Raw genomic sequence first — 22,225 nt, forward strand, 5'->3', positions numbered from 1 at the left:
GCTGCTACTATAAATATCATAGAATACACTCTTGCTATCTTAAACCATTTTGCCTTACCCCTCCAACAGATCACGAAAAAGAGTAGGTGGAAGCTGTGAACACCAGGATACCAGCAGGAAGAGGAAACCCAACAACAAAGGAACCACCAACAGATAACAACAGAAGAAGGTGAAAGAAAAAGTGGAAGCCACACTAAACTCAGTCCAGGACCTATCTGGAAATACAGCTAAGTAGTGGAGAAATTACCCAGAACAAACAACTGAACAAGAGCAAGAGAGAATCCTCAAAACCTTGTACACATGGGAGAACCAGCTTCAACAAAAACTGCCCTTCCCAGCACAACAAAATACAAGGGGTAGAGGACAGAGTAACCCTAATTTAACCAGCTGATGGGAAGGACCCACCAAAGAAAGACCCAACAACAATCAAAACCCAAAGACAAATACAGACCCAACTTGAATGACAGCCCAAGACCAGTGAGCTTGGGAGATCAAGGAGACCGCACCACTGAATCTCACAGGAATTCTACCATAGAAATTCACACCATAAACCCAGGAAGTCAGAGCAGATCAATTTAAGAAGCTGCTGCTGACAAGAAGAGTCTCACGAACAAGGGAAAGACAAACAAACAATCATCAAATGAAAGGAAAGGAGGAAGCCTCAGAAAGTGCCAAATGAAATAGAGGCAACTCAACTATTAGATATTGAATTCAAAGCAATGGTTATCAGGAACCTCAATGAGCTCAAAATGAATTACCAGAACCTGCAGGGAAACTACAATGAACTCACTGCAAACTATATCAACATGAAAAAGGAAATAGAAACTATCAACAATGACCAAGAGGACATGACCAATACAATTTCTGAACTGAAGAACACAGTAGAAGGAATCAAAAGCAGGATCAATGAAGCAGAAGACCGGATCAGTGAGCTGGAGGAAAAAGTAGAAAAAAAAAAACACCCAGAAAGAGCAATAAAAGGAAATGAGGCTCAGAAAGAATGAAGAGGGATTAAGAGAAATGAAGAAACATATGAAACATAATAACATCTGTACAATAGGGATACCAGAAGGAGAAGAAGAAGAGCAAGGGAGAGAAAACTTATTTGAAAAAGTAATGATGGAAAACTTCCCTAATTTGATGAAAGAAAAAGTCACACAAATCCAGGAAACACAGAGAGTCCCAATCAAGAGGAACCCAAAGAGGCCCACGTCAAGACACATCATTATTAAAATGGCAAAATTTCAAAATAAAGAGAGAATCTTAAAGGCAGCAAGGGAGAAACAGGAAGTAACATACAAGGGAGCTAGGAAAAGATTAGCAGCTGACTTCTCAAAGGAAATGCTCCAAGCCAGAAGAGAATGGCAAGAAATATTCCAAGTAATGAGAACCAGAGGCCTGCAACCAAAGCTACTTTACCCAGCAAGGCTGTCAATCAAGACAGAAGGCCAAATAAGGACCATCTCAGACAAAAGAAGTCTAAAAGAATACACCTCCTCTAAACCAGCTCTGCAAGAGATGCTAAAGGGACTGCTTTGAGGAAAGGAAGGAAAAGAGAGAGAGAGAGAGACAGAGAGAGAGGAACACGGGTACAAAAATGGAAATGAATAAGTACCTATCAATAATAACATTAAATGTAAATGGATTAAATGTTCCAATCAAAAGATAAAGAATAGCTGAATGGATAAGAAATCATGACCCACACATAAGCTGCCTACAGGAGACCCTCTTCAGGATAAAAGACCTGCACAGGCTGAAAGTGAAGAGCTGGAAACAAAATTTCCAAGCACACAGACAGGGAAAAAAAGCTGTGGTAGCAATACTCATATCAGACAAAATAGACTTCCAAAAAAGGTCCATAAAGAGAGACCCAGAAGGTCACTTCATAATACTCAAGGGAAGAATCCACCAAGAAGACATAAACATTGTAAATATATATGCACCCAACATAGCAGCACCCAAATACATAAAGAAAATTGTAGAGGACTTCAAGAAAGATATTGAAAGCAACACAATTATAGTGGGGGATTTTAACACCTCACTGTCAAAAATGGACAGATCTTCCAAACAAAATATCAACAAAGATATAGAGGCATTGAACAATGCCCTAGGTGAAATGGACTTCCCTGATATATATAGAGACTTTAATCTCAAAGAAGCTATTTATGCACTGTTTTCAAATGCACATGGAACATTTTCAAAGATTGACCACATGATAGAAGACAAAACAAGCCTCAACAAATTCAAGAAATTTGAAATCCTACCAAGCATTTTCTCTGACCACAAGGGACTGAAACTAGAAACCAGCCCTAAGGAAAAAAACCCAAAACACTCAAACTCATGGTGATTAAATAACATGCTATTAAACAATGAATGGGTCAAGAATGAAATTAGGGAAGAAATAAAAAAATTTCTGGCAACAAACGAAAATGAATTCACAATAACCCAAAACTTATAGGACAGCGAAGGGAGTCTTCATAGTGATACAGGCCTACCAAAAAAAGATAGAAACATGTCAAACAAATGACCTAACCGAATGCCTAAAAGAACATGAGGAACAACAACAAAGACAGCCAAGAGCAAGTAGAAGGAAGGAAATAACCAAGATCAGAGCAGAATTAAATGACATAGAGACTAAAAGCACAATTCTAAGGATCAATGAATCCAAGAGCTGGCTCTTTGAAAAGATAAACAACATCAACAAATCTTTAAGCAGGCTCAATAAGAAAAAAAGAGAGAGGACCCAAATAAACACAATCAGAAATGAAAGAGGAGAAATTACAACTGACACCACAGAAATACAAAGGATTGTAAGAAATACTATGAAGAACTGTATGCCAAGAACTTTGAAAACCTAGGTGAAATGGACAAATTTCTAGAAAAATGTAATTTTCCAAAACTCAATGAAAAAGAAGCAGAAAGCCTGCGCAGACCAACAACAGCAGATGAAATGGAAGCAGTAATCAAAAAACTCCCAACACACAAAAGCCCTGGACCAGATGGTTTCACAGGAGAATTCTACAAAGCATTTAAGGAAGAGCTAACCCCTATCCTTCACAGACTATTCCAAAAAATACAAAATGATGGAAGACTCCCAAACTCTTTTTATGAGGCCAACATCATCCTAATCCCAAAACCAGATAAAGACACAACAAAGAAAGAAGACTTCAGGCCAATATCGCTGATAAACATTGATGCTAAAATCCTCAACAAAATATTGGCAAACCTCATCCAACAATACATCAAAAAGATCATACACCAAGACCACATGGGACTCATTCCAGGGATACAAGGATGGTACAATATTTGCAAATCAGTAAATGTAATACATCACATAAAAACAAAGGCAAAAATCACGAGATCATATCAATAGATGCAGGAAAAGCATTTGATAAGGTACAGCACCCATTTATGATGAAAACACTTGGAAAAGTGGGAATAGAGAGAACATTCCTCAACATAATAAAGGCCATATATGAGAGACCTATAGCCAACATCATACTCAATGGGCAAAAACAATAAACTTTCCCATTTAGATCAGGCACAAGACAAGGTTGTCCACTTTCACCACTTTATTCAACATAGTATTGGAAGTTTTAACCACAGTGATCTCACAAGAAAAGGAAATACAAGGCATCCAAATGGGAAAAGAGGAAACAAAACTGTCATTGTTTGCAGATGACATGATAGTGTACATAGAAAATTCTATAGATTCCGCCAAAAAACTGCTCGACCTAATAAATGAATTTGGCAAAACAGCGGGATACAATGTCAATATCCAGAAATCAAAGGCATTTTTCTACACCAACAGTGAAACAACAGAAGCAGAAATCAAGAAAAAATCCCATGGGATATACCAAAAGAGAAATAAAATAACTAGGAATAAACCGAACCAAGGAGGCAAAAGACCTGTACTCAGAAAACTACACAACACTGAAGAAAGAAATCAAGGAAGACACAAACAAATGGAAACATATATTGTGTTCATGGACTGGAAGAATTAACATCATCAAAATGTCCATACTACCCAAAGCAATTTATAGATTCAATGCAATACCTACTAAAGTACCAATGGCATATTACACAGACATAGAACAAACACTTCAAAAATTTATATGGAAACATAAACGACCCTCAATAGCTGCTGCAATTTTGAGAAAGAAGAGCAAAGTAGAGGCAATCACGATACCTGATACCAAACTGTATTACAAGGCCACTGTAATCAAAACAGCATAAAAATGAGCACATGGACCAATCGAACAGAGCAGAGAGCCCAGAAATAAACCCAAGTCTCTATGGTCAATTAATATTCAACAAAGTGGGCAGCAACACAAAATGGAGTAAAAATAGCCTCTTCAACAAATGGTGTTGGAAGAGCTGGACAGCCAAGTGCAAAAAAATAGAAACTAGAACACCAACTTACACCATACACAAAGAGAAATTCAAGGTGGATAAAAGATTTAAATATAAGCTGTGACATTATTAAAGTCCCAGAGGAGAACATAGGCAGGAAAACCTCAGATATTTCACGCAGCAACATTTTCACTGATATGTCCCCTAGAGCAAGGGACATAAGGGAAAGAATAAACAAATGGGATCTCATCAAAATAAAAAGCTTCTTGCATGGCTAAAGAAAACAGTATCAAAATAAAAAGAGAACCAACCGTGTGGAAAAACATATTTGCCAATGATACCTCAGACAAGGGTTTCATCTCTAAACTATATAAAGAATGGACAGGACTCTACTCTAAGACCAGCAACCCAATTAAAAAATGGGCAAAGGACTTAAACAGAGACTTCTCCAAAGAGGACACACAGAGGATCCAGAGACGCATGCAACAATGCTCAGTATCACTAGCTTTCAGAGAGATGCAAATTAAAACCACAATGAGATACCACTTCACACCGTTGAGAATGGCCATCATAAACAAATCAACAAACAACAAGTGTTGGAGAGGTTGTGAAGAAAAGGGACCTCTTGTGCACTGTTAGTGGGGTTGCAGACTAGTACCACCACTAAGGAAAAGAGTATGGAATTTTCTCAGAAAACTAAAAATTGATCAACACAAATCAACACACCCCCACCCAAGCCCCACCTCTCAGCCCTCCCCACCTCCGTCCCATTTCCAAGCCCTTCCTTGTTTTTGTCCATGTGACCTTTGTACTCGTTCCTGCAAACCCTTCCCCTTGTCCCCTGAAATTCGCTCCCATCTCCCCTCTCCCCTCTGGTCACTGTCAGCCTGTTCTCTATTGCAGTGTCCTAGGTTATATTTTGCTTGTTTGTTTGTTTTGTTGTTTAGGTTCCTGTTAAAGGTGAGATCATAGGGTATTTGTCTTTCACCACCTGGCTTATTTCGCTTAGCATAATGCTTTCCAGTTTTATCCATGCTGTAGCAAAGGGCAGAAGTTCCTTCTTTCTTTCTGCTGCATACAATTCCACTGTGTAAATGTACCATAGTGTTTTGATCCATTCATTTACTGATGGGCACCTAGGTTGCTTTCAGCACTTGGCTATTGTAAATTGTGCTGCTATGAAGATTGGGGTGCATAGCTCTTTTGGATTGGTGTTTCAGGGTTCTTAGGATATAATCCCAGCAGTGGAATTGCTGGGTCAAAAGGCAGACCCAGTTTTAGTTTTCTGAGGAAACTCCATACTGTTTTCCATAGTGGTTGCACCAGGAAAGATATTTATTTATAACAGGCCTTGATAGGAGGGACAAGGCTACATAGGCACTATCATAACCTCACAGATGTGCGAATTAGTGCAGACATTTTGGAAAGTAAGAGGACAACATATGTATGTGTGCATGTGTATCTCAAAATTTATATTTGCATTTTTTAAATTCCATAAAGTTATTCATAGGAATTAATTCTAGGTAGATAATTACAGAAATTTGGGGAAATGTCTTTATAAAGATATTCACACAGCACTGTTTGTTATTGCAAAACAGTTGGAAACAACCGAAATTATATCAGTAGAAGTTTGATTAAGTGAATTATGGTTTATGTGTACAATGCTATGCTGTGCAACCATTCAAATAAAAAAGGATTTTTAGTCTTTGTCATGTAAGAGGTTATATTGTATAATGTGTAGAAAAATAAAAGGCAGATCACAGAACAGTAGTCGTTCTCAGGATATGAAATATGCATGCCATGTATGTGTAAAATCTCTGGAAGAACGAACATGAAACTCTTCAGAGGAGTTAATGCTGAATCAAGTTTTTTTTGTGCAGTGAACCTTGGACCCAGGTGTGAAAGGACACTTGTGTGTTTACTTTCTACTTGACCAAATAATATGGAATCTGAATGTTTCCACTATCAGATATAACATTACTGAGCAATTTTTAACTGAAGATATTTACATGTGGGGACACAAAGGGAGAAGTCCCAAATGAAAAACAGCTTCCTCGCTTGCTAAGGATCGCCTTCTGTCTTGGAGAAGAGGTTCAGGAGGAAACATGCCGAGGTTGACAGTAACAGATAACCCTTTGGGGTCATAGATAGGACACACTGGGACAGTGCTAAATGCTCAGAGCTAGATGGAGTGGTGAAAATGGTTGTGGCCATGCTCTCAAAATATCTGCTGGGTTCAGCCCTAGGAAACAGTTCATCCAGACCATTCTAATTAAAGGTAGTTAAATATGAAAAACTGTGAAAAGATGCCGTCTGTCATCCTGGGTCCTTATGGAATAGGTAGAAACACACCCAACCACAGGAAGGAAGTTTCTAAGATCACTGAGCAGTGGTCACAGCCCACATGCCTGGTTGTCCTTCAAAAGAATTTTGCCCTTTGAGAGAAGCTCATTCTCTAACCCCAAAGAGTCTAGAGAACCGAGGGTATCAGGAAACAGACATACTTTGCCTCTGCTCGTTAGACTATATTGGCTGGCACTGCCCACAAGGCAGGGAGTTTGATGGCCCTGTGGAGTTGTGGAGCATAAACCCTCAGCACAAACATCTTCCCTCCCTCTGCTCCACCTGTCAGTCCTACTCTGTCCTCTAACATTGTCTGCTAGCAAGAAGAAGCATAGGAGTACTTCCCAGCTGACTTTCATCATTATACCTTTGGCACAACTTAAACATTTTTTCTTCCTGCTGGGAAGGGTGAGGCCTAACAAGAACATCAAAGGGGCTATTAGGTGTGTGGCCACAGCTAATGGGAAGTGAGTCCATGGTATGAATTTTATTCTCGTCTCCCATCCCTGTTCATCCTCCATTTGCTCCACACCCATCTTTGACCTCATCACCATTCTTTAGTCATCTCATTGGATACTCCTAATTCTCCCATGCTTTCTCATCTCCCATTTTTTCATGTCCTTTCCCAAAATGTTATCCTTCTTTCTCACCCCTTTTGCTCACCGTGCTGTCCCATTGCTCCCCATATCATCACATCTCATCTTCATTGCTCTCTTCCCAATCCTGCCCTACTGCTTCCCTTCGTGTCCTTTCCCCTCATCTTCATTTCAGCTCATTCTTACAGTTTCTTGGCTTCAAGAAGGGATCACAGAGAAGCCAAGCTCCAGGTATACCATGGGACAGTGTTAGGAGTGATACAGTAGAGGGACATCAGAGCAGAACTGCCAGGACAGGTTAGTAGCCTTCCTGAGGAGGGTGGAGAAAAGACACAAATTGGGAATGGATGGTTGAAGGCTGGAGGAACTCAGGTAGAGGGAATGTTCTGCGTGGGAGTTGTACTGATGTATAACTAAGAAAATTCAGAAAGAAGCATCACTCCCAGAGACTACATTTATGGATACTTTCTGAACTAGGAGGTTTGGGGGAGAAATGCAGGACTCTGGAGGAGAAGATTACAATGGACATCCTACAGTGTAAATTCTAAGGACCTGATTGGAGTAATAATGCTTACTTTTTCAAAGGCTTCATCGTATATGCGAGAATGGTGACTCACTTAATAAGGGAGAAGATATGGCAGAGGATGGAGAAGAAACATGCCTTTTTATACCTGCAGATATGCCACGTATGTATTGATGTAGCTTTTATGTAACAGGCTATTTCCCTCTTTAGATCTTACCTGTCCCCTAAACATCCTATGGGATTTTTTGTGCTAGTAAAGAGAAGAAACTGATTTTCTTGGAGGTGAAAGGTGAACCATAGAATAGAATAATCCTTGGCACTGGTTCAAAAGAGTTTTCTGCGCCCTGATCTGGAAGGAATATCCCATTTCCCATGAGAAGAAAACTTCACAGTGATATTCGTGGTTCTTTTGGTTGTGATCAAGCAAATAGTCATTGTTTTTAGGTTACTGCTGCACAGACCCACCAGCCTTCCAAGGATTCAATGCTGCCGGGGAAGTGGGCATAGCTGAAAACAACGTAGCAACTTGCTGGGGTAGGGGGCCTTGCTGGGAAGATCCTAACCCCATTTCCCCTTATCTTACCTGTTCTTCTTAATAGCACATATCACTATAGGATGTCTCAAATATGATGTGTGTTTATGCCATTTATTTTGTCACCCTTCATTAAAATGTGAGTTGCACAAGTGCAGAGATTGTTCACCAGTGCCCAGAGGAGTGTTTGGATCATACAAGCAACTCGATAAACATTTGTTTCCCAAGTAAATGAATAGATTATGTAGGGATCCTTTGCTGGACAGATACATAACACAAAATTTTCCAACATCATAGTGTATAAATGAATGGTTTGTAATCATTTCTCCAGGTTACTGCTTTGATGGAAAATTTCCCTCAACTCAGAAAAGGCAGAAAAGGAGAGGCATTATCAGCCTATCACTGCTCAGGTCAATGACCACTTACCCGTGATCACCCTCCACAGGGCACCCTGCACATCAGGATTTCTAAGGCTATAGACAAGTGGGTTCAGCATGGGGTTGATAACTGTGTTGAAAACCCCAACCCCTTTATCCTTGTCTGAAGACTCCTCTGAACCTAAACGCATGTAGTTGAAGATACCAGTTCCATAGAAGAGGCAAACCACAGTGAGGTGGGAGCCACATGTGGAGAAAGCTTTCTTCCTGCCTTCCACTGAGCGGATTCGTAAAACTGCAGCTGCCACGTGGGTGTAGGAGGTGATGATGAGAACCAGAGGGACACCTGCCATTAGAATACACATGACAAAGAGCAATAGCTCATTGAATTGGATGCTGGAACAGGAGAGCTGGAAGAGCTGTGGGAGGTCACAGTAGAAGTGATTGATGACATTGGGACCACAAAAGTTGAGTGTACTAAGGGCAATAGTGTGGGTGAGTGCATTGCTGGTGCTACAGGCCCAGGACACAGCCACCAGCATCGACTGGACTGTCTGGCTCATGCAGGTGCTGTAGGTGAGGGGCCGGCAGATGGCCAGGAATCGGTCATAGGCCATGGCTGTCAATAGGAAGTTGTCCATCCCAGCCAGAAGGTGGAAGAAGAAGATTTGAGAGAGGCAGGAATGATAGGGAATTATATGTCTATGGGACAAGAGACGACCCAACATGGCAGGGACAGTGACAGTGATACACCCAACATCCAGCACTGACAAGTTCCCCAGGAAGAAGTACATGGGTGTATGGAGTTTGGGCTCGACCAAGATGGCAGCCAAGATGCTCAGGTTGCCCCCAACTGAAACCAGGTAGGCAAAGAGGAAGAGCACAAAGACAAAAGGCCACAGCTCTGGTGTCTCCACCAAGCCCAGTAGAATAAACTCAGTGACAGCAGTTCCATTTGCCTCTGATTCTGGCTCCATGAGAACCTGTAAGAAAACATCCCAGTGTGGATGCCTCAGTTGACTCAGTGTATTTATGCAACCTGAAGGTCTACAGCACCTGTGTTCAGAACTCCCAATATGTTCCCAGCTTTCCAAGTGATGATTTTACCTCACCCCCAGCCACGTCTCACTCTCTGACCTCCCATCACCCCAAATTCCTCAGCTGAGATGCCTCAAACCACCAATACTTGTTCACCCCATATTCTCCCTATTAGAAGGGTCAGAACACTTGGGAAAAATACATTAATCCTTGTGACTGTGGATATTAGACACTTTGGCCAAGTTCATTCCTCCAAGGTGAGGGACATACTCTCAAACACAAATGCAAAATTCCTTGGTCAGTAAGTTGCCAGTGTCTTGTTTTTAATTAAGCCTTTACACTGGACTTTGAATGACAGCTTAATAAAATAACTTTTCTTTTTATAGTATCTGTTACCTGCTTCAGAAGTTAAAATTATAGGGTGACCTGTGGGTGGCTTCCTGCTAGGGGAAGTTCCTTTTCTGCATTGCAAAATTACTTTTCTGCATAACCTTGCACTTGTCCTTGACTTGTGCATAGTAGGTACATTGACCAATAGCTCTAAGGAGAGGTTCCCATGTGAAGCAAGTGCATACATAGAAAGCCAGAATGACCTAAGATTTTCACATCTTATAATAAACTCCTGGTCAAAATACATTACTGTACATGTATCTTTTTATTTTTAAGCATTTTTAAATTTTTTTTTTTATTTTTAGAGAGAGAAGGGAAGGAGATAGATAGAGAGAGAAACATCAATGTGTGGTTGCTGGCGGTTATGGCCTGCAAACCAGGAATGTACCCTGGCTGGGAATGAAACCTGCGACACTTCAGTTCGCAGCCCGAGCTCAATCCACTGAGCTTTGCCAGGCAGGGCTGTACATGTATCTTTATTGCCCATGGAATAAGCAGAGCTACATCTTCACTAAGAGTAATGATATTTCCCTGCAGGGGGTACACTAGATTCAGAAGGTGGATGTAGCTGGAGTGCAGTGACTCTAACAAAAGGGAACAGCAATGAGGGTCTGTGCTCAGTGGCTAAAAAGGTGGACCTGGTGATCTCTAAAAGGGCCTTAACATTCCAAGAGCACCTGATTGCTGAGATGGTGGGAGGATTCCCCTCAGGCCTGGCCATCACTGAAAAGAGATAAGTGCCTTCCCAATTGACAAGTCAATGGATAGATAACAGTGCTTTACATATATTATCATATTAAAGGACAATTAACTACTGTCTTTTTCCCTTTAGGGTCCACTTGCGCACAAGCATTAGATGGTGATCCCTGATTTTTTACCCCTTTATTCCTGCTATTTTCTCTCCCTGCACAGGCCTCCTTCCAACTCCTAGACACCAATTGACTCAAATACTAGCTGCTGAATGACTTCTTTGTGGAATTATTCCATCTCAAGAGGATCTCTGTCTCTCTTTCTCTCTACCCTCCCCCCCTCCTCCTTCACTTCTCCCTCCCTCCCTCTGCTACAACTACACATTATTTCAGGGAACTTATCACTGTGTACCTTCTAACTAAGTCACTACTCTAAAAAGCATATCTCCCCTACTTCTCCTTAAGACTGATTCAGTTTTCCAACAGCAGTACTTACCATAAAACTTCACATATAGTAGGTAGTCAATATTTCTCAAACAAATAAAGGACAGTTTAAGTGTCCACACGATATCAGACAAGGAAAGCTCTATCTAGTATGAACTGGAGTAGTCATTGAAGACTTTGTGAACATAATGAATTAGAGCCAGACTTTTATGAATCACTATGACTTAGTGGAGGGATAAAGGCAAGTGCCAGGTGCAAGGCTGCTGCAAGGACTACAGCTCTCCTGGTTCTGAAGGAACAGGCAAGGCATGTAACAATCCATATACTGGTATATTTCTTTCCATGTAAATCACCCACATAATAAGGCCCTTAGGAAGGGTATACCTTCTAGACAACTGAGTTATACCCAGGAACAGAAGAGCAGCAAACAGCTGCAGCCAGTCCTAGCATGGCCTGAAGCACAGCTTGCTTGAAATCAATGGGATTCTGGGATGACCTCTGATTGACCAGAGACATCCAGAGTGTTGAAGGGTTCACGGTGATGCCCATCATCCGGAGCCCTTTTGTATTACCATTCTCAGGGCTTTGTATGAGCCCAGGTCCTCTTCACAGAGCTAAAGAACCTTCCTGCTCTGAAACTGCACCCCAGTCGTCCCTGCTCTCAGGGATAAAAATGTTCCACAAGGACTGGAATGGTAATAAAGGCTCAAGGCTGCCTGATGAAGTCAGTGCCAGTATCAGGCAGTGAAGTAGATTTAGCAAATTCCTTCACACTCTCTCCTACAAGTACCAGAGGGCAGGCTGGTTTTATCCAGGAAAGGGGGGCATAGGCACAGGGGCCCAGAGAGGATGCAAGCCTCTGTGTTATCATCCCACCTGTTTTCCCCAAAGTCTCCTCTTTACAGGGGCATCAGCTGCACCCTGTGTGAAAGTGAGATCCTATGGCAGCAGGAGGGCAGTGGATGGGCCCCTGAGGATACTCACCCTGGCATGGGTGGAGAAACCAGGGAGTCCTCTTCAGGAAAGAAGATGAGGAGCTGTGCAGAGTCAATTATCTATTCAGAAAGAAAGCAACTGTATAGAGGAAAATGAGGAAAAACAAATTGATTTCATCTTTAGCCCAGGGCCCTAGTCACTAGGTCTTGTCCCCTGGGGGTGTTTCAGAAGTTATGCCTCCCAGGAAAGAAGAGACAGGTAGGAGTCATGCAAGACATTTGTAAACAGTTCTAGCCCTTCATGAATATAGCAACAACGTCTTACATCTGCTTGTATTTGGACTTTCTTTAAAGAGGCCTTACCTCTCCCCAGGCTTTATGACAGGTAGTTCTGGCAGATGATGTAAGTTTCCCCTAATCATGGGTTGCTGAGGTCTGTAGGGCTTGTCCTCATCCCCCAAGTCCCCCAGGAAGCCAGAAGGGCAATTGAGACCAGAGACAGGCTCCCTAAGGGAGGGCTTTGCTTTGGCAGAGGCCAGCCCCATGCAGGGCCTTCCCACAGGAACAAGCTGGTTTTCAGATTAGCCTTAAGCCTGAGAATGAGGTGGGGTGGAGGAGAGGCCAGGAGAGAGACCAGAGGGAGAAGCCTTCCTCAGCCCAGGTCCCTATGAGTTTTCAGGAACATGGTGCCTCCCCTTCAGGGCCTTGTTATGGGTGTGGCCGGGAATGTGTCTCCTGGGCTCCTTTGATGATGCTTGAAGGAGTCGTAAACAGCTCTATGGACCTAGAAACCTAACTGGGGGTTGCTTCTCTACGTCAGGCCCTTCGAGATGGAGAGGTCTCATGAAGGCTTCAGATTCTCAAACAGAAGATGGGGAAAGGTGGAGGAGTGTGTTCCCCCAAGTCCTGTACCCACCAGTAATTCCACATCCCCCATCCCCCAAGGGAGAGGGCTCTCTCCTCTCCCACCAGAGAAGCCTGACGCAGTCAGAAATGCACTGTAGACAGACTTGATTGTTTGATTATGAGTTGTTTGAACTTATACAAGCTGCTGCACCCTTCTGGGCCTCAGTTTCCTCACCTGTGAAATGAACATGTCTTCTATCACAGAACATTGCTGTGAAGATTAATGAACTAAGATTCATTAAGATACTAATAGAGGTTCAAGAAGACATCAGCATACCAACTGGTAACATTTTTATGAGTGCTTGCCACAGACACAGGGATATGCTAAGAACCTTGCAGCTCAAAGTCCCTATCCATCCTCACCACAACTCTGTGAAGTAGATTACAGCAGACAGAGCCAATGTGCAGACTCACATCCTGCTCAGCCATTCTTCTGATTTCATCTGTGGCCGGGGTGGAAATTTCCCTGCACGTTTCTGCTCATTGTGAGTTGACAATGTCGCCACTTTCCTGGAATCCTCTGATGCCATGAACAATGGGGTTTGGGGGGTTTCACTAGGTCTGAGCACATCTGGAGTTCTGATGGCAGAGGACACCTTGAAAATGGGAGACAGGAGCCAATGGATAGATGTCCCACTGCCTCTTCTTCAGACAGTTCTGGGAGGCATTCTGTATGCTCTTGCACAATCCAGTCCCTGTAGTCCATAGCAGACACCTCAGGAATGACCCCTCAGTGAGGAATACTCCTTCCTACTTTGTCTTGCTCTGTCCATAACCTCAGTCTTGCTGCCTGGAACCACCTTTCAAATAAATAAACTTCCTCTTGCTTCCTGAAATGACTTCCCATTTAAACTACACTTGCATCTTGTGTTGGGCTGTGTTTGGTGGGAGGGAACCCAGTTCTGACACTTGGTGCTTGGATAGCCCTAGGAAGCATATTTTCCAGATGAAAATCTGGAAGTGGACCATTCGCCACTGCTTGGGTAAGTGGGGTTGGTGGTAACTCCTAGCATAGTTACTGAGACTTGCTTGTGGAAGACTGGGGTGAGGTATAGGTGCAAGACAAAACACAAGGTTATGTGTTAACACCAGCACATTAATAGTATGTGAACCATGATAATTCTAAGAATAGTGGAGTTTCAAGAATAAAGGGTGGCCTTTGTTAACTTACTCTGAAGTCTTGGAAATAGAATGATGGCCCCAGGTCAGCCAACTAACAATTCAGAAGTATATTGTGGAAGCCAGGATACCTCTGTGGCAACATTCAATGAGATATTAATCTTCTGCTGCCACAAAGCAGACAGTGCTGGGAATCAGACCTTGGAGCTAATCGTAAGGGTGGCAGACCTGCAAGGCATTATGAGTGTATGTGTAGCTTCGTTACATCTCCTAAGCTAAATCCAGACCCCTGATAGGAAGGAGTGAGACCTTGAGTCCTGGATAGGGATGTTTGACAAGTTGAGCACTAGAATTTTGGACCCTCAGATCCTTCTGAACTTCACTGGCAAAAGCATCCCTGTCCCCAGGCTGGAGAAGGTCCACTTCCTTTTGCCTGAAGACCATAAAAAGATCTTATATGAAGCAGATGCCTTAGAAGGTGATTCTTGTCCTCCTCAAAAGCTTCTCCCATTTCTCCCCAGTGCCTTCAGAAAAATTTGGGTTAGGTCTAAGTGTATTCTGAGAAAGAAAATGTCATCTATAATCCAAGAGGAAGTAATTTACTCACTGAAAAGAATTCCCATACCTGACTGAGGTAGGCTGAATATTGGCCCTCAAAGATATCCAGGCTCTAACCCCTGAAACCCACTTCATATGATAAAAAAGAGTTGGCACATTGTTAGGGGCCTTCATCTGGGTAGCGTATCATAGGTTATCCAATAGATCCTGAAAGTAATTCAAGAGTCCTTACAAAAGAGAGGTAGAGAGATGTTACAGAAGAGAAAAAGGCGATATGGTGATGGTAGTGGGGTGGACTGGTGTGGCCACAAGCCAAGGAAACACACAAGCCACTACAAGCTGGAGGAAACAATGAATGGATTCTCCCTGGAACCTTCAGAAAAACTTTCCCAGCTGACACCTTGAAGTTAACCCTGTAGGACTTGTTGTGGATAGGCCTCCAGAGCCACAAGAGAACATATTTCTGTTGTTTTAAGTAACCGAGTTTATGTTAATTTGTGATCAGAGCAACAATCCCCTTCCTAATTCATCCTGGGAGAAACTGCAAGTTCCTCCTGTTTATAGAGGAGCAAGATGGGAGTGGATCATGAGGACTGAAGGAGCGGGTAGAACATTAATGTTATATTGGGGGGAGTTCATTGACGTGGTAGCACTTTGCAGAATTCAGGATTTAATATTTTGGCCAGGATGCCTACAGGTTGTCCCAGTACACTGCTGAGATGTCCCTTTGAAACTGGATTTTGGTTATAGGGTCTCTGCAAGAACCACAGTCAGACGAACCAAGTTTGGCAGGCCTACCTGTGAAAGCATGTCTTCTTCCAGGTCAGTGGGTGAGCAGAAGTGCTGCTGGCCTGTGGTTCAAGGGCAGGAACTGGGTTATGGAGTCACTTCAAAGTCTACAGTAAGGTCAGTGGGCCTACCTCTGGAAGCACAGAAGAGTGTGTCTTCTGACATGTCCCTGGAGAAGTAGGAGTGTTCCTGGCCCATGACTAAAGCTGTTACAGCCCAATTACAGGGCCCTTTCAATGCCTGCAGTTGTGCTGAGGTTGGAGGGCCTGTCTCAGGGGCATGAATGAGCGTGGCTTCTGCCCTGTCCTTGGTTGGGCAGGTGTGGTAGCTAAGAGGGGCTGGAGCTGAATCATGGGCTCCCACAGCATGCAAGCCAGGACCTAGGATGGTAGAGCTGTTCATGGGGCTGTGGCTGAGTTTGCAGGGATCCAGGGCTTTGTACAGGTGTGGTGAAGACTACTGTCAGCCAGTTAGCCACCTTGACACCAGCACCCTTCTCAGCACAGCCCTCCTGGGTCTTGGGTTGTTCTAGGGTGTCAGAATCTCCCAGCTTGATCCTAAAACTCCCACAAGGCAGTTTGGTCTCAGTATGGCTGCCAGGTATTGTGGCTAGGGGGAATATAAGTGGAAACCTCCTTTTGTGTCATCTTACTAGCTATTATAATGTATATAATATCACACACTATATATATATCGTGTATATACATGTATATACACTATGGTTTTGGTTGATGTTTATCAACTGGGGAGAAGTTAGAACATACACAAAAATAAATGTTAATGTATTCAATATTTCATGTAAAAAGAAATTTTAAAGTACTAGAAAAAATCACTGACAAATGCTTATATAGCATTTTTATGGAAAAGTCACTTTTTCTAAGCATGTACAAGACAAGATAAATTTCACAGAAATGTCAAACTTAATTTGTGGAAGAGTCATCCTTGACAAAGTTAAAGACAACTGGGAAATTGGGAAATATATGTGGAACATATACGGCAAAGAGATACTGTCCCAAAACATGAAGTGTTTCTACCAATCACTAAGATAAAGATACACTACATGAAAGGGCCCAAAGTACTTCAGTAGGCAATTCTGAAAGAATAAATATTGGCAATAAACACATGTAGAACATCTATCCAACAATAAATAAAAAGTTTCAACTATAAAAATGGTGCAGTGGCCTGGCTGGCGTAGCTCAGTGGATTGAGCGCGGGCCGGGAACCAAAGTGTCCCAGGTTCGATTCCCAGCCAGGGTACATTCCTGGGTTGCAGGCCATAACCCCCAGCAACTGCACATTAATGTTTCTCTCTCTCTCTCTCTCTCTCTTCCCCCTCCCTCCCTTCCTAAAAATAAAATAAAAAAATAAAACCTTTTAAAAAAAATGGTGCAGTGGTTAATCAAATTTCAAAGTTTTATTTGTAACACACAGTGAAGTCAACAAATGAGGTCATGAACATTCTGAATCTGCCCTTACATTTGCCCTGGAAATTTCTCAAACTCCCAATCAAGATGTAAAATAGAGCACAATTTTTGGCAAGTAGAAAGGCAGAATATTTGCAGGTTTTTAACTTCATTTCCTTAAAATGGGTTCCCCACCACACATAAACACATACATTACTTTTATGACTTTAGTGAAAATAATTTCAGAAGCATGGAACGATATGTAAATAAGAATGTTATCCCAGTATTATTAGCAATTACAAAAAATAAAATGAAAAAGGAATAACTTGAATCTCATCAATATAGATTTAGTAAAAAAATATAGTTTATGCATGAAATAAAATAGAATGCAGCCTTTAGAATAAACAAGTTAGATTTGTGGCTTGACATGTAAGAATCATACTTTGTAATGTGAACAGGGACCAAACCATTTACAGGAAAGTGTGGTGTTTTGATAATACACGTGTGTGTGTGTGTGTGTGTGTGTGAGCATGTGTGTGTTCACTTGTCTGAAAGGCTAAACACCAACTATTACCAATAGCTGTCTTTAAATAAGAGGATTATGGTCAACATGGTATAAAAGGGCCTTGGTGACATTCTCTATTGCTTGAACTTCCACATCAGGATATATGACATGTAGGATGAAATTTTTTAATAGCAAACATTTCCAATTCAGAATAAAAAAAGCAGAGACAAATTCTGAAGGAACATGAAGAAACTACAAATTGTTAGGAAACCCTGTGATTCCAGAGGGTGGACAGACTGCTAGGAATTCGTGTCCTTGGTCATCCTTTGTGATGCTGAGCCCATGGATGCATTGCATCCAGTGGTGATGTTGCCCCAATCCTCCCTGGAGGCTTTACATCAGTGTCCACATGGCCAAAATACCCAAGACACAGGGGCTTTTTGAAGGAAACAGAAAGTTCTGTTCTGCCACAGGGTTAAATGCTGGTGGGTAGAAGTGATGGTGGCAGATGTAGTCACTCTTTAGGGTGAACAGAGTGACACAGTTTTTCTGTTCATTCAGATGAGTAGAATTGGAGATAGAGGTGGAAGAACCATGATGATTCCCTTGTGGCTCTGTCAAGTACAAGCCCAGAGAAGGTAAAGAACTTACTCAAGGTCAAGAGCACTGTGGAGGAGAGGAAGTGATAATGTGATAATGCCATGGTACAGGTCTTTCTCTACAGTTTTCTTGACCCTTGGAGGGATCTGGCTTTTTGTATCCTTGAAAATTGGTGACTCAAACAAGGTGAGGAAAGAGACATCTTTCTCCCTGGCTTTTCACAATATTGGCATGCCTGACCCAAAAGGCAAGGAGTAACCTGTTAAGTTGAGGAGTTAGTCACTAACTCTCATGAGATGTTAGAGAAGCAGGTGGAGGAAATATCAGCACTGTTTTCTGTTTATTTCAGAAATCTGTTTATTTTACCCATCTTTTCAGAGAACCAGTTTTTTTGTGTGTTAAAGGCCATTTTGCAGTTGTTTCTTTTTTGGTTTCTAACAAAACCTTTTCCCCTCCTTGTTTTTTAAGGGCACTGTGGGTATCACTCTAATTTATAATTTGGATACTTACATCTTTCTTCCAACTGTAGTTCTTTCCTTATTATTATTTCTTTTTTAAAACTAAAACTCTCTCAGTTTTTCACTGCTTTTGATTTGTAGCTTTCTTTAGTTTTTTAATTTTAAGTATTCCATAATTTTGCTCATAATTTCTTTTTGAACAGAAGTTTTATGTAGTATACATTTCACTTCATATTTAGTAACACCTTCTTACATTTTCAGATATTTGGTCGTTTGAAAGCTCTCCTTTTATTATTAACTTCTTACCTTAGTGCATGATGGTTAGAGAACATATTTGCACTAGGCATTATCTGTCGTCTAAATGGAGAACGAACATGTGTTTCTTTAGAATTTATTGAGACTTCCTATATGGCATAGTACTTACTAGCATTTCATTCTTCTTAAAAGGCTGAGTGTTATCTGCTAGGTACTGACATAATGCATATGACAAAGCAAAAAATAACTACGATTGGCCAAATTTTCTTCTGATGTTTTCTCATGGTTTACTGTTGCTCATTAAGTAGGCCTTTTTTTCATGAGAATGATTTATTCTACCCATTCTATTTTACAAGCCACAAAGCCTTCTTTTAACTTAAAATGCATGCATTGAAATTTACCCCCATGGATTTCTTCAACACATCTCTCTTTTCCCCCAGCAGGACAAGCGCTTTAACATGGTCTCATGTCCCATTGTCCCACACTCTCATCCACTCAACAGTGTTGACATTACCTAGTATTTTAGAATTTTATTTCAGGGTTTGTATGCATTCATTTCATTGAAAGGAAACTTGGCTAACTTATTTTTCTCCTGACTTATCATAACCCTTGCATCATTGTCATGAATACATTTGTCTTCTCACCAGAGTTCTTCCTTCAAGAAAGTATTCAAGATAAATATTTCTCTGGAGAATGTCTTAAGCCAGGAGTACTTGAGAATAGTTACAGAATGACATAGAATTTAAGTGACAGGCTGAAAATTAATTTTTATATTTAAAGTTATTTTCTCTCTTGCTCTGCACATATGATTTCATTGTCCTCTTGCATTTCCTACATTGTGGAGAAATCAGAATTCAGGGTTACTGATGCTCCTTTGTCAAGGACCCAGTCTTTTCTCTGAAAGCTTAAAATGTTTTCTTTGAACAATTGCCAAATTCCAATAAGTGGTCCTCAGACATTCTTTAACTTTTCAGAAAATTAATGGACTCCTTCATTCTAAAGATGTTTCTACTAAATTTCCTTTTTTACAAATCTGTGAAAATTACCCCTTCAAATGTTCATTCCCTTTGATTTCTCTTTTTCTCACAATTCCATTTGTATATTGGGAAAATTACTTTTATTATTAATATCATTGTTTGCAATATTTTATCAATATCTTTCTTTATATTACATTTCCAACATTATTTTCTATTTGTAAATAAGGAAATCATTATTATTTCTCATATCCCTGTTTCTATTACTTTTCACATAAGATTTTTTTATATATACACTTTCACAGTTTGCTGACACCCAAAAATTTACACAATCTTGTGTTAAGGCTAATTCATTAATATTTTGACACGATCAGAGATTAAGATAGTTTTTAAGGTTACAGCTAAAGAGAGACAAAATACATACCATCCGATAGAACTCAGGAGTGCGAAAGAGGGGAGGGTGGCATTTAGGGCAGGGACAGCAACAACTGCCCACATATTAGCTTTGTATTCATGTGGGTATTCAAGGAAATATATCGAGGCTCGCTCACACTGTCCCCGTCTCCAAAGCCCGGAGTCACCCACTCTACAGCTCACAGCCTCCTCATACCCTGGGACCGAGAACACTTTTCAGAACTTCATCCTAGAAGGAGAGCACTGGCAGGCGTGGGCACACAGAGTCACATCTCCATGTCTCTGTCCCTCCGAGAGATGACGACGGGTGACATGCCAAGAAAAGCAGACACAGTCAGTTGAAAGAAAAGGAAAAGCAAGGCACTATGCACACGTGAGAGACTGGAGCCCACTTGAGAGCTATGATGCCCCAGGGGCACGACATCCCTAAGAGAAGGTTCCCTCCTACTGTACACGCAGGAGGGAGATGCGCCCTGAGGCCCCTAGGGGCTCACTGGGGATGAAGAAGAGGTCAGGATGAGCAGTTGAGGTGGAAGCCAGGTCTCCCTCCTCAGCTCTTGAAGCCTGGCTGAGCCCAGACCTTCTGGGGTTCTGTGGAGAGGCTGAGCTGCAGGTGCTGGGGACGCACAGGGTGCCCCCTGGGGAAGGCAGGTGAGCAGGCAGAGGCCCAGAGGACGATTGGGATAGCTGTCATTCCACAAGGGAAGTAGGGGAAGGCCATACCCGGAAGTGAGGTCACTTCCCTGTAGAACTTGGAACCCCGTATCCAGGCAGCCAAGGACTTACAACAGCCCCACAGCTGACTCACTGGTCAAGAGTCCGTTGACCGCACAAGATGTTCTCCTGCTTTGCCCCCTCACGTGGGAGTTCTTGCTTCCGGACTCCCGTCACTGAGAGATTCTCCGGATTCTGCAGACGTTGGTTCAACCCTCGGCCCCGACGGCTATGGCCCTTTCCCAGAAGATCCCCTAAGGTAACGAAAGTCGGCCTCGGTCAATCCAGTGCGGGTCAAGTCACCTCTGGGAGCCTTTCTCGGGACGGACACGTCACTTCCTCTTTCTATGGTGGAAAAGGGCCCGTGGAAGGGGAACTCCCCTGGGCAGGAACAGGTTGCTGGACAGCAGATAACCCAGGGGTCCTGTCAGGATGACACAACAGGACAGGGGAAGCAGGGGGCGAGGGGCTGGCTGAGAGGCCTGGTCCTGAGCAGAACACCATGGTGTGTCAGTGTGTGTGTGTGTGTGTGTGTGTGTGTGTGTGTGAGAGAGAGAGAGACAGAGAGACAGAGAGAGAGAGACAGAGAGAGAGCGAATGTGTGCAGTGACGTGGACCCTCCAGCTTCTGGAGGGGAGGATTATAAGGGTTTGAAGACAAGCAAACACAGGGCTCTGAGTTTCGTGCCTGGTGGCTGGGTACTGTCTTCACAGAGCTGCACTCAGGAGAATGGACAGGAGCCCATGGATGGGGACTTCAACTCCATCCCCGTGCAAGAGGTTCAAGGGAACCACACGTCCGCCACGGAGCAGTCAGGTCCCCAGGTGAGTGTAGGGGTCCACTGGACTCAAACTCCAGGATCCCACGCATTGGAAAGGGCTCACGGGGGCCTGAAGCCTCTTGGCTACTCTCCTGAGCTGCCTCCTAGAGCCCTGTCCCCAAAGGGACCCGGGTCCGTGTGTGTTCCCCAACCCGCCCTCGCTGTCCAGCCCCTAAGGGCTCAGAGGCAAAATCACTGAGTGCAAATCTGGAGGAATACCAGAAAGCAGGCTTGCCTACCAGTTCACCTCGTGTGCAGTCAAGAGTACTTGGGCGTTTTTCTAAGGTCTCTCCTTGATTGTTTTCTCTTAAATACGTTGTATTGATTAGGCTGTTCCAGTTGTCCCATTTTCCTCCCTTCCCCACGCCCCATCTGCCTTGCAGTCCCCATCCCACCTGCATTCTACCCCCTTCATTCATAGGCCTGGGTCGTACATATAACCTCTTTGCCTTTTACTTTTCCTATGCTATTCTAACCTCCCCTGTCTCTT

At 42.6% G+C, this 22,225-nt stretch overlaps 1 protein-coding gene across 1 annotated transcript; it reads right to left on the bottom strand.

Moving 5' to 3' along the window:
• Positions 1-8,753: 8,753 nt before the first annotated feature.
• On the bottom strand, positions 8,754-12,489 carry LOC114515330 (olfactory receptor 3A2-like). The gene is made up of 2 exons (XM_028534662.2): positions 12,270-12,489; positions 8,754-9,707 (listed from the first exon to the last, which is right to left on the bottom strand). The coding sequence occupies exon 2, from the start codon at positions 9,699-9,701 to the stop codon at positions 8,754-8,756; it is 948 nt and encodes a 315-aa protein (XP_028390463.1). The 5' UTR covers positions 9,702-9,707; positions 12,270-12,489.
• Between the last annotated feature and the right edge of the window lie 9,736 nt (positions 12,490-22,225).

Source organism: Phyllostomus discolor, chromosome 8 (genome assembly GCF_004126475.2).
Source record: "Phyllostomus discolor isolate MPI-MPIP mPhyDis1 chromosome 8, mPhyDis1.pri.v3, whole genome shotgun sequence".
Taxonomy (NCBI): domain Eukaryota; kingdom Metazoa; phylum Chordata; class Mammalia; order Chiroptera; family Phyllostomidae; genus Phyllostomus; species Phyllostomus discolor.

Coding starts and splice junctions, on each gene's coding strand:
- LOC114515330 (XM_028534662.2), bottom strand. CDS start 9,701: ATGGAGCCAGAATCAGAGGCAAATGGAACTGCTGTCACTGAGTTTATT.